Source organism: Hylobates moloch, unplaced genomic scaffold (genome assembly GCF_009828535.3).
Source record: "Hylobates moloch isolate HMO894 unplaced genomic scaffold, HMol_V3 SCAFFOLD_8, whole genome shotgun sequence".
NCBI classification, from domain to species: domain Eukaryota; kingdom Metazoa; phylum Chordata; class Mammalia; order Primates; family Hylobatidae; genus Hylobates; species Hylobates moloch.
Genome location: NW_026652283.1, coordinates 65,838,612 through 65,856,874, shown reverse-complemented (window position 1 = coordinate 65,856,874; position 18,263 = coordinate 65,838,612). Strand labels below are relative to the sequence as shown.

The window sequence follows — 18,263 nt, the reverse complement described above, 5'->3', positions numbered from 1 at the left end:
AATTTTTTTTTCTCATTTATAGCTCTTAGGTCCTTTGGCTTAGCAACACAGTTATTTCCTCTGCTACCTATACCTCTACTTTCTTAGCAAAAGAGTTTTTTCTTTATTGATTTCTTGCTAATCACATATTTGTAACTGATTCATTATTCCTTTTTCTTCCATTCAGAAAAATGAGAGATCCAAGCATATGTCTCTTAAGTATGTCTCTTTCGAGAATATTTGACCTCTCTATCCTTTGTATTCTCACCTCCCAGTCAGAAAGAGATAGAGTAAACTAAACATGTCAGCTTTTCTGGGAGTTTCTAATTGTATCTGACTTAAAAATGTATGTGGAGATTCCTTTTTCTTTGATAGCATAGAAAAAAGTTTTTATATAAGTAAGTCTATATAGCTTAAAGTATACCATTTAGTTTATGAAAAAGTAAGCATCTTTTTATTATGAAAGTAGAAGTATATAATTGTTACATAATTATTTAAAAAATTGTTAGTCACAATTTAGTGTCCATCTTTCCAAACCCTTTCTATGCATATATAATTTTATTCTATGAATTATTCTTTAGCCTGTGTTTTAGATTAAGCAGTATAGTGGTGGTATCTTTCATGTGGTTGTTTATGGATCATTCATATCCTTTTTAATGGCTGCGTAAGTATTTCATGGTATGGATGTGCCATAATTTATTTAACCTATTCTTTCTATATGAACATTTAGATTATTTCCAATCTGTCTCAGTTACTGTTGTGCAGTGAAAAAAAGTTTATGTATTTACATATTTAAGTTTTTCTATAATATACATTTTTAAAAGTTAAATTGCTGAGTCAAAGCTTATATTATTTAATTTCTCTTCAAAAATATATTTTACTGGAACTTTACATTGTGGGTGGGAGTGTAAATTTATACAGCCACTTTGGAAAACTACAAATAGATCTTCAGTTTGAGAGTATCTATTAAAGCAGAACATTATGCACATAATGAGGTCCAGCAGCTCCTCTTCTAGGTATATATCCAACATAAATATGTGCATAGTTCACCAAAAGACATACACAAATGTGGATAGTAGCCTAATATTAGTAATCAAAAATGTTGACAACCCATTGTCCACCAACAGTAGAATGGATAAATATTAATATATTTATACCAAGTAATACTCTGCAGCAAAAAGGATGAATGAACTACAGCCAAGTACAACATGGGTGAATCTTACAAACATAATTTTGAGCTAAAGAAGCTAGACATAAAAAAATGTATTATTCCACTTAATTAAAGTTCACAAGCAGGCAAAATTAATTCATGATATCAGAAGTCAGAATAATGGTTTCCTTTAAAGGGACAGTAATGATGGAAATGGGGCACTCAGGAGACTTCAGGAATTCTGGTTATACTGTTTCTAAATACTGGTGCTGATTATATGGGCCTGTTTTGTTTGCAAAAATTCATTGAGCTTTTTACCTTACGATTTTCAACTTTCGTGTATGTGTGTTATGTTTAGTAAAAAGTTTACAATATCTTTTTTATGTGTAAAAACCACTTTCAAACTCCTCTCAGTAATGCCTGTTTTCCTGAACTCTTACCATTCTGTATACATAAAAGTCTTTTCAATCTAATAAACATAAAAAGATCAGTTTTTTGTTTTTATCCTATTATTAGTGAGACTGAGCATCTTTTATATTTGTTAACTTACGAGATCTGTTTTTCTTACTGATTTGTAACCTTTTTAAAGATTATGGACGTTTGGTCTATTATATGTCAAAATATATTTTAAATAAATTCAAACTGACAAAATTATTAAGTAATATGTGTTAGGAGAGGAGAAGTTTTATTTTAATAGTTAAATCAGTTTTTAAGAGTCCTTTGTTCTTCAATCCCATTTCTGTCACCAAATCATTTCTTAAGAGAGTAAAATCTGCTTCATTAGTTCCAAATTCGTAATATGGAGTCCATAAAGAAGATGCTATTTGAAGGCCCTTGTTTTATTGCTTATATATTAATATTCTTTTTTTTTTTTTTTTTTTTTTTGAGACAGTCTCTCGCTCTGTCACCCAGGCTGGAGTACAGTGGCGCGATCTCGGCTCACTGCAAGCTCTGCCTCCCAGGTTCATGCCATTCTCCTGCCTCAGCCTCCCGAGTAGCTGGGATTACAGGCGCCCGCTGCCACACCTGGCTGATTTTTTGTATTTTTAGTAGAGATCGGGTTTCACTATTCTTTTTACCTAAAGTAGTCTGTTTTTGGAACATCTTTAAACAATATTTTAAATAAAATATCAAAATAGAAGTCTATCCACTGCTATTATATATTACTCTTAGTTTCTTTTCATTTCTCTTTATGTGTTTTCTTAATATGGAGAAGAGGGGAAAGAACATTGGATAAAATTTGTTATATTTGTAGTAAAATTGCACATGAATTTTGTCTGTATTATGTTTTTATAAAATAGCCCTTTAAAAACCAGTTTGCCGCATGCTGTTGCCTTTACTTTCCAACCAGTACCAAAGTTCTAAGTGATCTCTTAACTAAAATACTTTGTTGTAGTAACTCAACTAGTCTGATGTCTCACTGTTGTGTCTGCGTTTTTATGCTTTTGGTTGGGGGTGCCTTATTGAGATAGTGTGTTTATGTATTTCCTAGACTTACTATGTTTTCATAAGTTTCTCATTATTCTTTGTGAATATTTTTATTTATTTTTGTTTTTTAATATGTAATTCATAGACGCTCTGCTGTTGCCCGTATTCAGGAGTTCTTCAGACGGAGAAAAGAAAGGAAAGAAATGGAAGAATTGGATACTTTGAACATTAGAAGGCCACTAGTAAAAATGGTTTATAAAGGCCATCGCAACTCCAGGACAATGGTACCAAATGTTCATGGCATTTTTTGGTGAAATTGCAGTTTCATACTCTGAATGTTTTTCCATAATGATTTATCTTCATATATTGCCAATGGGATTTCAGTATTATTAAATCGTCATTTATCTCTTTATCCAACATGGTTCTTTTAGTCCTATAATATATTGTGAAAGACCATTATTTTTTACAAGAAAACTCTACTAAAAGAAGTAGGTTAAAAAAATTTTTAGTTTATACAAGTAATCATTGCTTTTTTTTTTTTTTTTTTTTTTCTCTCTCTCTCTCTCTCTTTTTTTCCCCTTCTTTATAATTTTTTTGTTGATTTTTTTTTTTTTTTTTTTTTTTTTCCTCTCTCTCTCTCTCTCTCTCACATTTGCCCTCTACCTGAAAAGTTTCTGGTGGATTTTTTTTTTTTTTTTTTTAGCTTGTATTAGCATTCTTTGTTAGTTTTGGAGAGAAGGATTTGAATCTATAAAATCTAAGTTGATTGCAAAATATAGTCAGGCCACTTTATACCCATTTTTAAGATTGACAAGTGAAAATAAGAATAGACCAGAAAGATCTCTAAGATCTTTTGTAGTTTTTACGATCTACAAGTTTCTACACCCAGTGTAATATTAATTACTTAATAAGAAAAGTTTTTGAGATGACTAGTGTAACTGTTACTCTGATCCCTTCATAACTAGAAAGTGTTGTTCTCATATTCATTGCATCATCAGAAGGTATCTACAGAATCAGTTTTAATCCATGTTACTGCCATATTACCCTTGCTGATGAATTTGTAGCTTGCTTTCTTTAGGATCTAGGTTAAAAAATTAACATTTGGGGTGGGGAAGTAATTAGCTCTTTCTATAAATATCATTGCTAGTAACAATTATACTCATTTTTAAAAGGTTACTCATTATTAATAGAAGTAACCAATTTATATTTCTTGCATTTTATTGCCTAAAAGTTAGCATGAAAATAATTAGAGGAAGGAGTGAGAAAAGAGAAGATAAGTAAATTTAACAGTAGCTCAGGTAACAATAAAATTATCTCCCTTCTTTTGTGAGAGCACCAAAAATGGCAAAGTAGCAGCTGCAGTTAAAATTTTTTAAAATCCTTGTTTGAAATACAAAGATTTTTGATGTTTCATTCACAAAATTGTTCTGCTTCATAAAATTAAGTATGTTTATATCTTTCTCAATTGTGTTAGCTAATAATAGCTAATGAAAAAATTGGTGCTTTCTATTCTTTGGGTCTAAAGCAAAATACAAAAGACGATTTCTTTTTTCTGTGAATTATTTCATTGTCTTATAAAGCTAAATTGGTACAATTTTTGGAAAGTTCAGCAACATATATATAAATTACCATTATATTGTCCAAAACCCAGAAATCCTATTCATTCATTTAGCAGTTAATAATTAAGCACCTATTGTAGCCCAAGTACCATTTCAGGTGCTGTAAATATAGTATTGAACAAAGCAAAGTCCCTATCCTTACAGGGGATTTTCTATTACTTAGTGCCATCTTACCCTTGCTGATGAATTTCTATCATAATTTAAAGAAGCTAGAAGACAGATTTTTGTCAATTTTTTTTTTTAGAGAGAGGGGATCTCCCTATATTGCCCAGGCTGGTCTGAAACTCCTCAGCTCAGGCAGTCCTCCTGCCTTGGCCTCCCAAAGGTGCTGGGATTACAGGTGTGAGCCACTGCGCCCAGCATCAATTTTTAATTTTACTATTTTCTAAGCTAGTTTTTTAAAAATGTAAGAATTAAAAAAAAAAGAAAAAAATGTAAGAACAGCATAAATCTTTGTTTTAATAACTTTGATTTGAATTTTTAAATAATTTTTTTTAACCCTTAGATAAAAGAAGCCAATTTCTGGGGTGCTAACTTTGTAATGAGTGGTTCTGACTGTGGCCACATTTTCATCTGGGATCGGCACACTGCTGAGCATTTGATGCTTCTGGAAGCTGATAATCATGTGGTAAACTGCCTGCAGCCACATCCGTTTGACCCAAGTAAGATATCTTTTCTAGGACGAGGGCTAGAAATTATTTGTATGACTCATCAGTCACACAAAATTATTTTTTTTTAGTTGTTAATATTATGAGAATAATCCAAACTATCTGACTAGGCACCACTAGAGTCAATTACAGCTGAACTTGAGCTTCAAACACACCTATAATCTGCTTTTTGCACAAAGTAAAAGAAAATAGGTTAAAAAGTTTATTTTCCGAATATTTCTTCTAAGTTTTACAAGCTGTAAGAGGTTTGGTGTGACTGAACTTTTTATTGTATATCCAAATTGAACATCCAGTCATTTTTAGTTTTCACATATCTGAATTAATTTATCAGAACAAAAGAGCATTGCTCTTTTCTTCTTTTTGAAATTGCCCACATATCTCATAAAAGAACAATGAATAAGTGACTTCAGCAATGAATCTGAGTGACTTCAACATGGTCTTAAAATTATGTTCTAGGATAACATTTAGCAAATTGTCAAAATAATATTTTCAATTAACAGTTAAATATATAGTGTACAATTGCTGTTCAAGCTCAGTTTTGCTAAATATACATATATGCATAATATAAGCATATCCTGAATTAATGGCATGTTTCTAGGCTTCATATTAATATGTAAATTTTATTTCTAGTTTTAGCCTCATCTGGCATAGATTATGACATAAAGATCTGGTCACCATTAGAAGAGTCAAGGATTTTTAACCGAAAACTTGCTGATGAAGTAAGATTTTTATTGTACTTACTATAGACCATATTTCAATTTGTTCCTAAAATGCTTCCCTAAGAAAAATTAAAAGTTGTTAGTTGCTAACATGAAACAAGTTAATGCAGTTAAGGAGGTTAAATTTTAAGAAAAAGAAAAATTAAGATAAAAGCATGTCTATAATACTAGGGAGGTAAAATAGTAGCTTACTAATTATAATATTCATCATCAGTAACACCAGATTAGGTGTATAGTAGTTTAAGAAAAACAGGTTTGAGTATTCATTTTATTACAATAAAGAATCACACACAAAAAAAATCTGTCCTTTTAAGAAAATAATTTTATTATAACTGTTTCTCCAAAAGCCTAGCAATTTTTCCATTTTTAGTACAGCAATTTTTCCATTTTGAGTTTTTCTTAAAAAGGAAATGGAACTTTGTTTTTCAGGATTAGTATATAGCAGAACAAATGAGTGAAGAATCTTTTCCTTTATCATTATATTTTAAGATTTTTTTAAGCCTGTTAAAACAGTATTTTCAACCTGAGTTCTTTGGAGCTCTGGATTTCTTCTGGGATGGGAGAGGGAAGGTGGATAATAGGAAGGCATTACTCTGGGCCTTTCCTCCCCAACTTCAACTAGGGTTTTTATTTGTGGGTTCTCATGTGCTATTTCTTATGAAAATGAGAATCCATTGCCAAAGATGTTAGTAAGTTGGAAAACCATTACTCTAGACTAACACTGACTGTTTGTAGCACAGTTCCCACGTATACTTTCACTCATTGAATAGGCATTTATAAAACACTTGATGTATTGTATACATAATGCTTGGTGTAAAAAAGATAAAGCCCTACCCTCAGAGTTTAGTGGGAAAGACAATGTAAACAGCTAGAACGTACTGTAGTGGGGTCTGTGTCAGTCAGAGGTATACACATAGTGTTTTGGAAGCCCACAGAGAGGAACAGCTCTGTTTGTAAATGGGGTAGATAGGATGGAGAGGTCTTCACAGAAGAAATAAGAACTGGACAGAAGTCAGAATAGTTCACCAGGCAGACAGGGAGCAAAGCAGCATGTAAGACAAGGATCAGCATGTGCCAAAGCATGAGAGGGTAAATGACCCATCAGTGTGCCTGGAACCCCAGAGTACATGCACAAAAGTAGCTTAATCAAACTAAACAGGTAGGTGAGGGTAAGATTGTGAAGGGCCCTGTGGGGCACCCTGATGAGTTGGGAATTTATTATTTCAGTATTGGGGAACTGTTGATCAGAGTAGCACCTTTCTCTTCCTCTCATACTCTTTCTTTCATCCTTTTTTTTCCTTTGCCCTGTTTTTTTTCCTTTGCCCTTTTTTCCTTTCCTCATGGTTACATATTGCATCTCTGGGTGTTCACGAATATTCAAGTAATCCTATTCTTGGTACTTAAGGTTCAGTTCCATGTTAACCCTTGCCCAAAAATTTATTTTTCAAGACTACTCTGCCTCAGTCAAGGTAACATCTTCTCAAGGGATTCAAGTGGCCCATGGATAATAATTTAACTGTATTGCATCACTAAAGTTATCAGTTCTCCTATAGGGAAAACAAGGAGCCAACAAAGTAAATGGCTCTGAGAAACAAATTGCAAGTAAAAGCTAAATTAAATTCTTAAATGTTTTAAGTAGGCTCAAAGTTTGACCTTTGTTTTTCTGCCATTTGAAAGAGTTGTGTTCTCTGACCTTCCTCCTTTAAATACAAGTTACAGTGATTATTTGGCATTGAATAGACTTAAGGCAGAAATATAGACATCAGACGCATAAAGAATGAAGTAATTCCTCCTGGTACTGGCTGATTGTTTACTGTTTGCCTGATCTTCAAGGAAAAAAATACAGTTACTCTATGATCTTTGATATGATTTTTAACTTGCCTTGTAGGTTATAACTCGAAATGAACTCATGTTGGAAGAAACTAGAAACACCATTACAGTTCCTGCCTCTTTCATGTTGAGGATGTTGGCTTCACTTAATCATATCCGAGCTGGTAGGAACTTTTAAGTATACTACTAAAACCATTTTTATATTTGAAAAATATATTATTATTTAAGATCTACTTTAAAGGGGTTTATATATATATTTTAATATCACAAAATCAGGGTAGCTTAACTTCTAGGATTTCTGCGAATGCTTGATCTTAGCACAGTAACTTAGTTCCTCATGAACTACATTTGTCGTAAAACGGTCAAAATGAAAAGACCAGAGTCACGTAAAAACTCTTATCAGCTGCTGTTTTCTTAGAGTACGGGACCGTACCATAAACCTTGATATATTATAGTGCATATTCTTTAATGGTAGGTTTGTTGAAAATCAGTCATAGCCCAAACAGAAATAAATATGACATGCTAAGAAATGAAACATACCTCAGTTTGCTTTTTGAATATTTTTTTGTTTTAGATAAAGTGTGAGGTGCAATGCCGCAGATACATAAAAATGCATATATTACAACTAATGTTCAAGAAGGAATTGAATAATTTATAACAAAAGAAAAGGTCTAGTATCTGTTATAATCAGAATATATTTATCAAACAAGAGTTTTATCACTCATCACTGATTTCATAAACGTCTATACGTTTGGTATTAGCTATCATTTAATAATAATAGCTACCATTTATAAAGTAACTATAATGTGTCAGGCTTATACTAATTATTTCACAGCTTTATCCTCATTTACCTCCAATCCTTTACAGAGTAGGTTATTTGTAATAACTTAGCCCAAGTCACACAACTGATAAATATTAAAGCCAGAATTTGAAATTAGCTTCCAAGCCCTTACTCCCCTTTGACCTATAAACTTCACTTACAGGAATATATTCAAATCATTCATATGACATGCAAACCTCTGGATGATCTAATCTCAAACTATTCTAGCTGATTTACAGCATTCTTTTCTTCTGTGACTACTCCATCCACACTGGCCCTCTTTGATTTTTGGGGATACACCAAACTCTTTCCCACCTCAGGGTTTTTATAATCGTGCTGTCCCCTCCCATCTTCACTCTGTTAAGATAACTTCTTGGCCGGGCGTGGTGGTTCACGCTTGTAATCCCAGCACTTTGGGAGGCCGAGGCGGGCGGATCACGAGGTCAGGAGATCGAGACCACGGTGAAACCCCGTCTCTACTAAAAATACAAAAAATTAGCCGGGCGTGGTGGTGGGTGCCTGTAGTCCCAGCTGCTCGGAGAGGCTGAGGCAGGAGAATGGCGTGAACCTGGGAGGCGGAGCTTGAGTGAGCCGAGATTGTGCCACTGCACTCCAGCCTGGGTGACAGAGCGAGACTCCGTCTCAAAAAAAAAAAAAAAAAAGATAACTTCTTACTGTAAGAACTGCATAAGCAGTGAATTAAATATCACTTCCTCAGAGAGAGTGGAGAATGGAGACAAGTATTCCACAGAAAGTAGGCAGCGTATAGCATTTTTCTAAGCCCTAGAGGAGAGAAAGTGTAGCACATCTGAAAAATTGAAAGAAGACCCATTATGTTTGTAATTAAAAGAATTAGAAAATAATCCTCAAATGTAAATATTAGCTTTTACCAGGAAACAGAGAAAACTTCAAATGGTGAAAACAACGAAAAATAAACCTGGAATGTAAACAAAAAATGTTAGCAGACCAACAAAATGTTTTTGTAATACTTCTTTGGGTTCCTGTATTATTAAATTGTAATAACACTGTAACTTTTTTAAAATGTATTTTGTTCAATAACAGCAAGTAACCCTTAAAATTCATCCATTTGAATTTCACATTTGAGGAAGCAGCATTTTAAAACAAGAAAAACATTTACTGGTAATGACACCTAAAATGTGCTTACTCTTATCTATTGGATGGCTCTTCCTCAGTAGTTTTCCTGCAGAAAATTAATTCTCTTTTCAGTTGCACAAAAATCTATTTGTGCTAGTGTAGCAATGGTTGGTTAGTTAATAGCCACTACCATCCTTCTTTGGTTTTAGAATTAGATAAGATGTTTTTAATATAAAAATTCTCTTTCTTTCATTTCTTTTTGCCAGCAATCAAAAAGACAATTTCTAGTTGGTTTAGTCAGCTTATCTTCTGGCTTCTCTTGTACAAAATACTAGATAGAATAAAGTGCCCAAGAGTTAACATTTCTGCTGCCCTTATCTTTAAGATATCTAGTTATTTGATGGGTCAGTCAACCACTCTTTTCCTGTCCTATCCAGTGTCCTGCAGTCCAAGTACAATAATATGTGCATATTCAGGAGAGTTAAAAATGGACTTGGATCAAATAAGCACATGGTAGCCACAAAGTACCTCTCAGCTCATCCATTACTCCAGAAGTCTTCCTAGGAAGTGCAGGGAATAGATACGAGACAGTTTCTTTCTGTTGGAGCTGTGATTTTTAATGAAGGAGCCTCTTAAAATCATCTGTAGGGGTTTTACAGACTACAAATACTTACCTAGGTCTCACCTGCTAAAGATTCTGGTTCATTTTAGCTGGATAGAGATTAAGCTTCTACATTTTTAAAAAGCAACCAAAGTTAATCTCATGAATAATGCACTAAAGACTGCTAGTCTAGTGGCCACTTGAGATGGAAAGGCAGTTCTGACATCCCTGGAAGCTTTGAGAGGCTTTGGAAAGATGGTAATGGTTTGCACGGATCATTCTAGACTCCTCTAGAATGTCTTAGAATCACTTTACTGCCCTGCTTAAAATTCTCCTTTGCCCACACATGTTCTTAGGGTAGAGTCCAAATGTGTTAACATGTCTTATAAAACCCTGCATTATCTCTTGACATTCTTCCCATTATACCTCTGGATCTTGGCACAGATATTTATCATTTCTCTGTCATGGGTTTGCAAAGCCTGTCATCCTATTGAGATCACAATCACTTATTAAATCATTCACAGATTGACTCCATCAGTAAGTGATACTAACTTTACTCCAGAATAGACCTAATATTTATATACCCTTGATCTCCCTGCCTACTTCTCTTGTCCTCATACAGTCTGATTTTCACACAGCAGCCAGAGGGATCCTTTCAAAACAGGTCAGTTAATTTTTTTGTTAATAACCAAGTATGGTTTCTATTGTAACCACTCAACTCTGCCATTGTAATGCAAAAACAGCCATAGACCATATGTAAATGAACAGGTATGGCTCTGTTATAATAAAACTTAATTTTTAAAAACAGAGCCAGGTACAGTGGCTCACGCCTGTAATCTCAGCACTTTGGGAGGCTGAGGCAGGTGAATCACCTGAGGTCAGGAATTCAAGACCAGCCTGGCCAACATGGCAAAACCCCATCTGTACAAAAATAAAAAATAAAAAAAATTAAAAATACAAAAATACAAAAATTAGCTGGGCATGGTGGTGCACACCTGTAATCCCAGCTACTTGGGAGGCTGAGTCAGGAGAGTTTGAACTTGGGAGGTAGAGGTTGCAGTGAGCCAAAATTGTGCCACTACACTCCAGCCTGGGTGACAGATCGAGAGTCTGTCTCAAACAAAACCAAAATCAGGCAGTGGGCTGTATTTTCCCATGGGCTATAGTCTGCTACCACCTTTTTAAAACACAAATTAGATACCACCCCCTCTTAAAATTCTCAGGGACTCCCTGTTGCTCTTAAAGTAAAACCCAGACTTCTTACTCTGGCCTTCAAGGTCCTACGTGACATACATTCTGCCAACCTCTGACTTCCACTCAGTCCACCTTTTTTTCTAGCTCACTGTATTTTAGCCATACTGGCCTCTCTTCCTCAAACTCATCAAGCTTAGTAGCACATTTAGGACCTTTTCACTTGTTCCTCTGCCCAACTTTGCCCCCAGGACTTCACATACAATTGAGGTCTTAGCTCCAATATCACCTCCTTGGAAAAGTCTTCCCTGGTAGCACAGTGGCTCACACCTATAATCCCAGCACTTTGGGAGGCCGAGGCGGGTAGATCACGAGTTCAGGAGATTGAGACCAGCCTGGCCAACATGGTGAAACCCCATCTGTACTAAAAATACAAAAATTAGCTGGGTGTGGTGGCACGTGCCTGTAGTCCCAGCTACTTGGGAGGCTGAGGCAGGAGAATCACCTGAACCCAGGAGGTGGAGGTTTTAGTGAGCCGAGATCGCACCACTGCACTCCAGCCTGGTGACAGAGGGAGAATCAGTCTAAAAAAGAAAAGAAAAGTCTTCCCTGGTTACCCAATCTAAAGTTGTTTTCTGTGTCTTCTCGTATCTTCCCTCTCACTTAGTCATTCTTGTTCATTGCCTTATTTTCCTCAAGTACGTATCACTCTTAAGCTTTAATTTCTTTCTTTATTGTCTTATTACAGCTTAGAGGAGAAAAATACAGGTGGTACCTTGTTTGTTGTCTATCTTCCTCCTTAGAAAGTAAGCTTATAAAGAGCAGAGACCCAGTTTGTCTTAATTTGCAGCTGGGTCTTTAGGCTCCTAAAACAGTGCCTACCACGTAGTAGTTGCTTAACAAATATTGAGTATTCTGGTAAATAAGTACACATCTAGTATCAAATCTCTAGCTAACAATGAGTTTGTATTATTTCTTTTAAAGAAAGTAAATAAATTCTTTGTAAAGGGTAGCCTGGAAAATACAACAGTGTTTTTTGTGGAACACAGGCTTCCATTGGGAAATTTTTTTTTTACCTGCGTTCTCTCCCTCTGCAGCAAACTCATTATCTCTTCATATCATATCTTCCCCAGCCAAAAATAATTTCCTGAAGAAATATTCTAACAGAGAATAAAAGGAACCTTTCTACAAATGTAAACCTTATTTACAAAAGCAATTGACATTGTTACTTTTGAAAAACAGTATACATAGACATCCTGGCTAACATGGTGAAACCCCGTCTCTACTAAAAATAAAAAAATCAGCCGGGTGTGGTGGCACTCACCTGTAGTTCCAGCTACTCGGGAGGGCGAGACAGGAGAATTGCTTGAACCCGGGAGGCGGAGGTTGCAGTGAGCCAAGATTGCGCCACTGCACTCCAGCCTGGGCGACAGAGTGAGACTCGGTCTCAAAAAAAAAAAAAAAAAAAAGAAAGAAAGAGAAAAACAGTATACATAGAAGTGATTCTTATTTCCAGTTTTTATTTAAAAGAACACACTGTTCTTCAGACCTCCTTGTCTATAATTGCCAACCAGAGATTTGTGTGTTAACTGCTTTGCAGCCTTACTACTTCAGTAGCATTTCATGAACAGAAAATTTAATTAATTGTGAGAAGTTGGGCTTACATTCTGGAAGAAGTGACTATGCACCAGTTAAATGAATTGGATTTGAGGAGAGAACAACTATTCTGCTTTCCTCATTTCAGAAGCCACTGTCACTTACTCTGTGACCTATTGTAAAAGACTCTTGGCCCTCATTTGTCTCTTTATCATGTGCCTCTGAGTGTAAAAGTCTAACCTCTACTGCAAACTCCCTGATTTAAAGGCTGTGACATTTTTTTCTTAACTCTCTATTACCCCATCTTCTTTATAATGTGACAACCAAAAGAAATTTGAGTAAGAAGCCTGCCAACTTTGAGGTAGGCCGTTACTGCTGCATCATGCTCTAACGTGACTGGATAGGTTTCTTGAATATATTCAGTCATACTCAGGATTCTACTTAAGTAGAATAGCAACTTCATGTTTTGTTTTCTCTTGAAAGTATCACACAATAAAAACAATATAATTTTTTTTACACTAATATCCCTTAGGTAGCCTTTTATTGGTCAGAAATTCTTCCACTGTGTTTAAATTCCTTACTGATCTATAAAGGTCTATTCAAATCTTATTTTGTTCATTTATTTTATAAATATGTATTGAATACTTTGTATTTTATAGCTCAGTAAGGAATTGAATGCTTATTTGTATTCAATACCTATTTGTGTAATTAAGGTTATAAAGGTTACACATACATTATCTCATTGGTTTGACATCATTGGATTAGAGTTGGCATAGAGGAGATTTAATCTAATTCACTTGGACAATTAAACAATTAAAAGGGACATACAGTCCCTTCAGTGTACTGTTCTTGGTGCTGTTGACCTAGGATCCAGTGGGAGCATTTAATCCTGTGTAGATAATAAATAAAATCTCAGGATTCAGTCTTCTCTTGCTGTTGACAGTGGGACTGAACTGTTTTCCTTATGCTTAACCTTAATATTTTCCATGTTACTATGTGGAAATGTTTCTGGGGCAGAAACATCCTAGTTCCATCTCAGTGGTGGTAGTGATTTTATGCTGTCGCCTTCTTCACAATACCCTCATGTAATGTATCTTACCTTCATACAACTTATATTCATTTATTCAGTAAACCTTCATTGAACATCCTATACTAGGCTCTGAGGATATAAAGATAAAAAGAAGTAAGTCCTGCCCTCCAGGAACTCACAGTCTGGTCTGCAGGAAGACATGCAAACAACTATTACTGTAATTAGGATCATCATTATAAAGTTCATACAAGATATTCTAGAATGTGGAGGAGGGAGTTCATAATTCTGCAGATAGCTTGTTTGGAAATGTCCAGGAAAAGTTTCACAAAGGGGATAATAGTTGTATTGAGATGAGTAAACCTTTATAGCTAAAGAATTGGGCAAAAGTATCCCAAGCAGAGGAATAACAAGTGTAAATCCTGAAAACTTGAGAGAGCATACTGTACTCACCAGTTTGTAAGTTTATATTCACTTGAGTATTTAACCTAAATAAGCTCCTTGAGACCAGAAACTTACATCTGTTTTGGTCACCATTGTATTCTCAGGTTTTATCACAGTGCCTGGAACATAGTATTTAATTTAAAAAAATCTTTTTACAAACAGAATTACACAAATCCTCAACAATGGTCCACATATTTTCTCTCACACAGCTGCCTCCTCACTCCCCTTTGCAGCACCTGATGTACCTCCTTAGAAACCTAGACTCCAAAGAACACTGTTTGACAACCACTGCAGTAGAACATAATATGTCAAGATTTTGGGAGTGGGTTTCTTTTTTCATTTTTACATGTTTTAGAATAACATGCATAATCAAAGCTAATAATACTATGTTTTCTTTACTCTTTTATTTGCCTCTAAAAAACATCCACACATAGTGGTGAACTGATTTTTAATGCATTTTAAATAAAAGTCATTGAAAAATATTAATAATTGTAATTACTAGAAGTATTTCTCTTTGTGTTTCCAGACCGGTTGGAGGGTGACAGATCAGAAGGCTCTGGTCAAGAGAATGAAAATGAGGATGAGGAATAATAAACTCTTTTTGGCAAGCACTTAAATGTTCTGAAATTTGTATAAGACATTTATTATACTTTTTTCTTTACAGAGCTTTAGTGCAATTTTAAGGTTATGGTTTTTGGAGTTTTTCCCTTTTTTTGGGATAACCTAACATTGGTTTGGAATGATTGTGTGCATGAATTTGGGAGATTGTATAAAACAAAACTAGCAGAATGTTTTTAAAACTTTTTGCCGTGTATGAGGAGTGCTAGAAAATGCAAAGTGCAATATTTTCCCTAACCTTCAAATGTGGGAGCTTGGATCAATGTTGAAGAATAATTTTCATCATAGTGAAAATGTTGGTTCAAATAAATTTCTACACTTGCCATTTGCATGTTTGTTGCTTTCTAATTAAAGAAACTGGTTGTTTTAAGATACCCTGAATTTGACTTTTTATTTAATGCCTTGCTACTTTGACCCAGTTTTCCAATCTCTCCTGTAGCATACGGTGACTATTTTTCTATATTTTCTAGATTTAACAACCTTTTCCTTTTTTACTTGTGTAGGATAGAATCACATAGAAGGACTTCCTTCATTTCTCTTTCCAAGGTACAGCTGACCCTTGAGCAACCCAGGGGTTAGTGGCACCAGTCCCCCTCACAGTTGAAGATTCATGTGTAACTGTTGACTTCCCAAAAACTTGACCATTAACAGCCTGTTGATCGCAAGCCTTACTGATAGCATGGTCAATTAACACATATTTTGTATATTATATGTATTATATACTATACTCTTACAATAAAGTAAGCTACAGAAAAGAAAGTGTTATTAAGAAAATCATAAGGAAGAGAAAACATTTACTGTTCACTAGGTGGAAATCGATCATCATAAATGTCTTCATGTTGAGAAGGCTGAGGAAGAGGGAGGCGTTGGTCTTGCTGTCTCAGGGATGGCAGAGGAAATCCACGTGTAGGTGGATCTATGTAGTTCAAACCTGTGTTGTTCAAGGGCCAACTATACTTTATTTTTACCCCCAGTCGTTATCTCTCCTGATTAGTGGAACCTCATTACACAAAGGAGTTAGTCTTCAAGCAGAAATGACTGAGAGCATCACGGGTAGCTCACATAGTAGCATAAACTAGCCCTGAAGGAAATGGCTTCTGGCTTACCTCTCACTCCAGATTTTAAATTTCACTGCAAGTTATTGACCATCCAGTCTAATTTCTGCTCTTCCTTAACTCTAGTATCCTCCTCCATTCAAGTCATCTACACCCAGGCCTACATATCCTATAGGTTATGACCCAAAACTGCTCCTGCAGACCTAACCCTTCAGTCATCCTCCCTTGCTTCTACTAAATTTTCATTCTGCTGGTATCTTCCCCTCAGTCTATTCACATGCTCACGTCTCTTCAGTCCATTCACAAAGTAAATCTTTTCTTAACACCAAATTATTCTCTATATACTTTCTGATTTCTCTCCTCCTTGTCATCCATATGAGCACAGTACATGTCCATGACCTCTCTTTGCTACTTTCTTGATATACAAAGCCACTTCCAGAACCCAGACCTGCCAGGTGGGAGTGAGGCAGTTAGTTTGCTGCCTCATAATATCTCGGAGGCAAAATCGCAAGCATGGCAGAGTGTTGGGTTTAGTGGTCCACGATTTCAAAGGCACGCTCACTGTCGCACACACCCTCACACACCCGCTTGGCCTTTGCTATTGGAGGTTTCTGGGACGGCACATCATTTCTCCCTTTTAGTGGGAAAAGTCTTTGAGCTTCCATTCAGTGGGCTCTTAGAAACTCTCACTTGTGAAGGACAGAACTAAACCCAGCAACTTCTCCATGACCTATAGTCCAGCCAGTAACTATCTTCACTATACCTCCTTGCCAGCCAGCAGCTGGAGAAGACATTGAATTACATGCTGGACTGATCATTGAACTCATCTTGAAACAGCCATTCAGTGCTGCCAAAATTATAACACTGACACAAGAAAGAAAATGGAGTTGTCAAGGTCAGAGCTGTGGACCATATGATAGCTTATCCCTCACCATCAGCACCAGCCTTGAGCTCTAGCTTTTGCTCACACTCTGGAAGTGGGTATCATACCATTGGTGACTATACATGGTGGCTGAAAGAGGCCATTGCCAATGCAAATGTGATGGCTTGCCATGGTCATCTCAAACCTGGGCCCCTGTCTGTTGATGCTTTTAGTGTTTGTGCTGTTAACAGCTGCCCTTTTTTGTTGAAAGTAATCAATCTCTTATTGTTTAATTAGCAGATAGTTGAAATGTCCCTATTATTTTCAGGAATCTAAATATCTTGGAGAGAAAGGACAAAGTCAGATACTGAGAGTAAGACATAATATCTCCTGGCTGAGCCACGACTGGTCTCACGGACCAGTCAGTAGTCAAGCAGAGCATCCCTCTTCCATATGGAGAACAAGGATCTCCTCCACAGCCAGAGACATCTGCTGCTGAGAAGGTTAGCTTTTTGTGTAGAGGAAAAATAACTGCAGTAGGTTATTACTCAGTAAGCTCAGTAGGTTCAGTTGGACTTCAACATCCAGCTTGACAAAGGCACATACGTATCCACATTAGGAAACGTCGTAAATGATCAAGAGGATAAAGAAATCAGAGCTTTAGCCAAACAAGGTCACTTCATGACTTCCGTAAAGCGCAAGGGTCTTAGTTTCTGGTTTTCAGTTACATATCTTGCTCAAGCCACCTGACTTCTCTGGGTTTGTTCCCTCTCTAAAGGGGGGTGGTCATATTTGCCCTACCTGTGTCACGGGCTGTTAGGGCAAGATGAAGCCATAAGATTGACGAGTTGTTATACAGGATAACTGAAAAGATGACTGTAAGCACACAGTATGTCATTCCTTCCACTGTAATAAGACAGTAACAGCAGGGTGTTGGGAAATTGACAGGACAGAGGAGACTGGAGGACTAGTGGGGTGAAGGAGTAACTGTCAGGAAAAACAATAGAAGAAAGTCAAAATGGTATTCATCTGCTCTAGTGCAGGATGTTGATGGGGGAGGGGGGGCTATGGGAACTCTACTTTCTGCTCAGTTTTGCTGTGAATCTAAAACTGCTCCAAAAAAAATTTTTTTTAAAGTATTTGTTGGCCAGGCACGGTGGCTCACACCTGTAATCCCAGCACTTTGGGAGGCCGAGGTGGGCAGATCACGAGGTCAGGGGTTCGAGAGCAGCTGACCAACATGGTGAAACCCTGCCTCTACTAAAAATACAAAAATTAGCCGGGCATGGTGGCATGTGCCTGTAATCCCAGCTACTCAGGAGACTGAGGCAGGAGAATAGCTTGAACCGGGAGGCAGAGATTGCAGTGAGCTGAGATCACGCCATTGCACTCCAGCCTGGGCAACAGAGCGAGACTCCATCTCAAAAAAACAAAAAATAATAATAAAAGTATTTGTTAAATGAACTGGCTCCCCCACCCACAGTGATTTTGCAGTTTTGATGGTGTATATTGCTCAGAAGCAGGGCAAGCCAGACAAGCCGTCAGGAGGCAGCAAAGAGAG

At 36.2% G+C, this 18,263-nt stretch overlaps 1 protein-coding gene across 7 annotated transcripts in view; it reads left to right on the top strand.

Annotated features, from left to right (window-relative positions):
* Window positions 1–15,159, top strand: part of DCAF6 (DDB1 and CUL4 associated factor 6) — a 133,798-nt gene extending 118,639 nt beyond the window's left edge. For all 7 annotated transcript variants that reach the window (XM_058441853.1, XM_032161084.2, XM_032161082.2 and 4 more), the window contains 5 exons: window positions 2,703–2,841; window positions 4,682–4,838; window positions 5,475–5,563; window positions 7,452–7,557; window positions 14,694–15,159. In XM_058441853.1, the coding sequence (XP_058297836.1) occupies window positions 2,703–2,841; window positions 4,682–4,838; window positions 5,475–5,563; window positions 7,452–7,557; window positions 14,694–14,758 (556 nt within the window). In that variant the 3' untranslated portion in view covers window positions 14,759–15,159. The remainder of the gene's footprint in view (window positions 1–2,702; window positions 2,842–4,681; window positions 4,839–5,474; window positions 5,564–7,451; window positions 7,558–14,693) is intronic.
* Window positions 15,160–18,263: the final 3,104 nt, after the last annotated feature.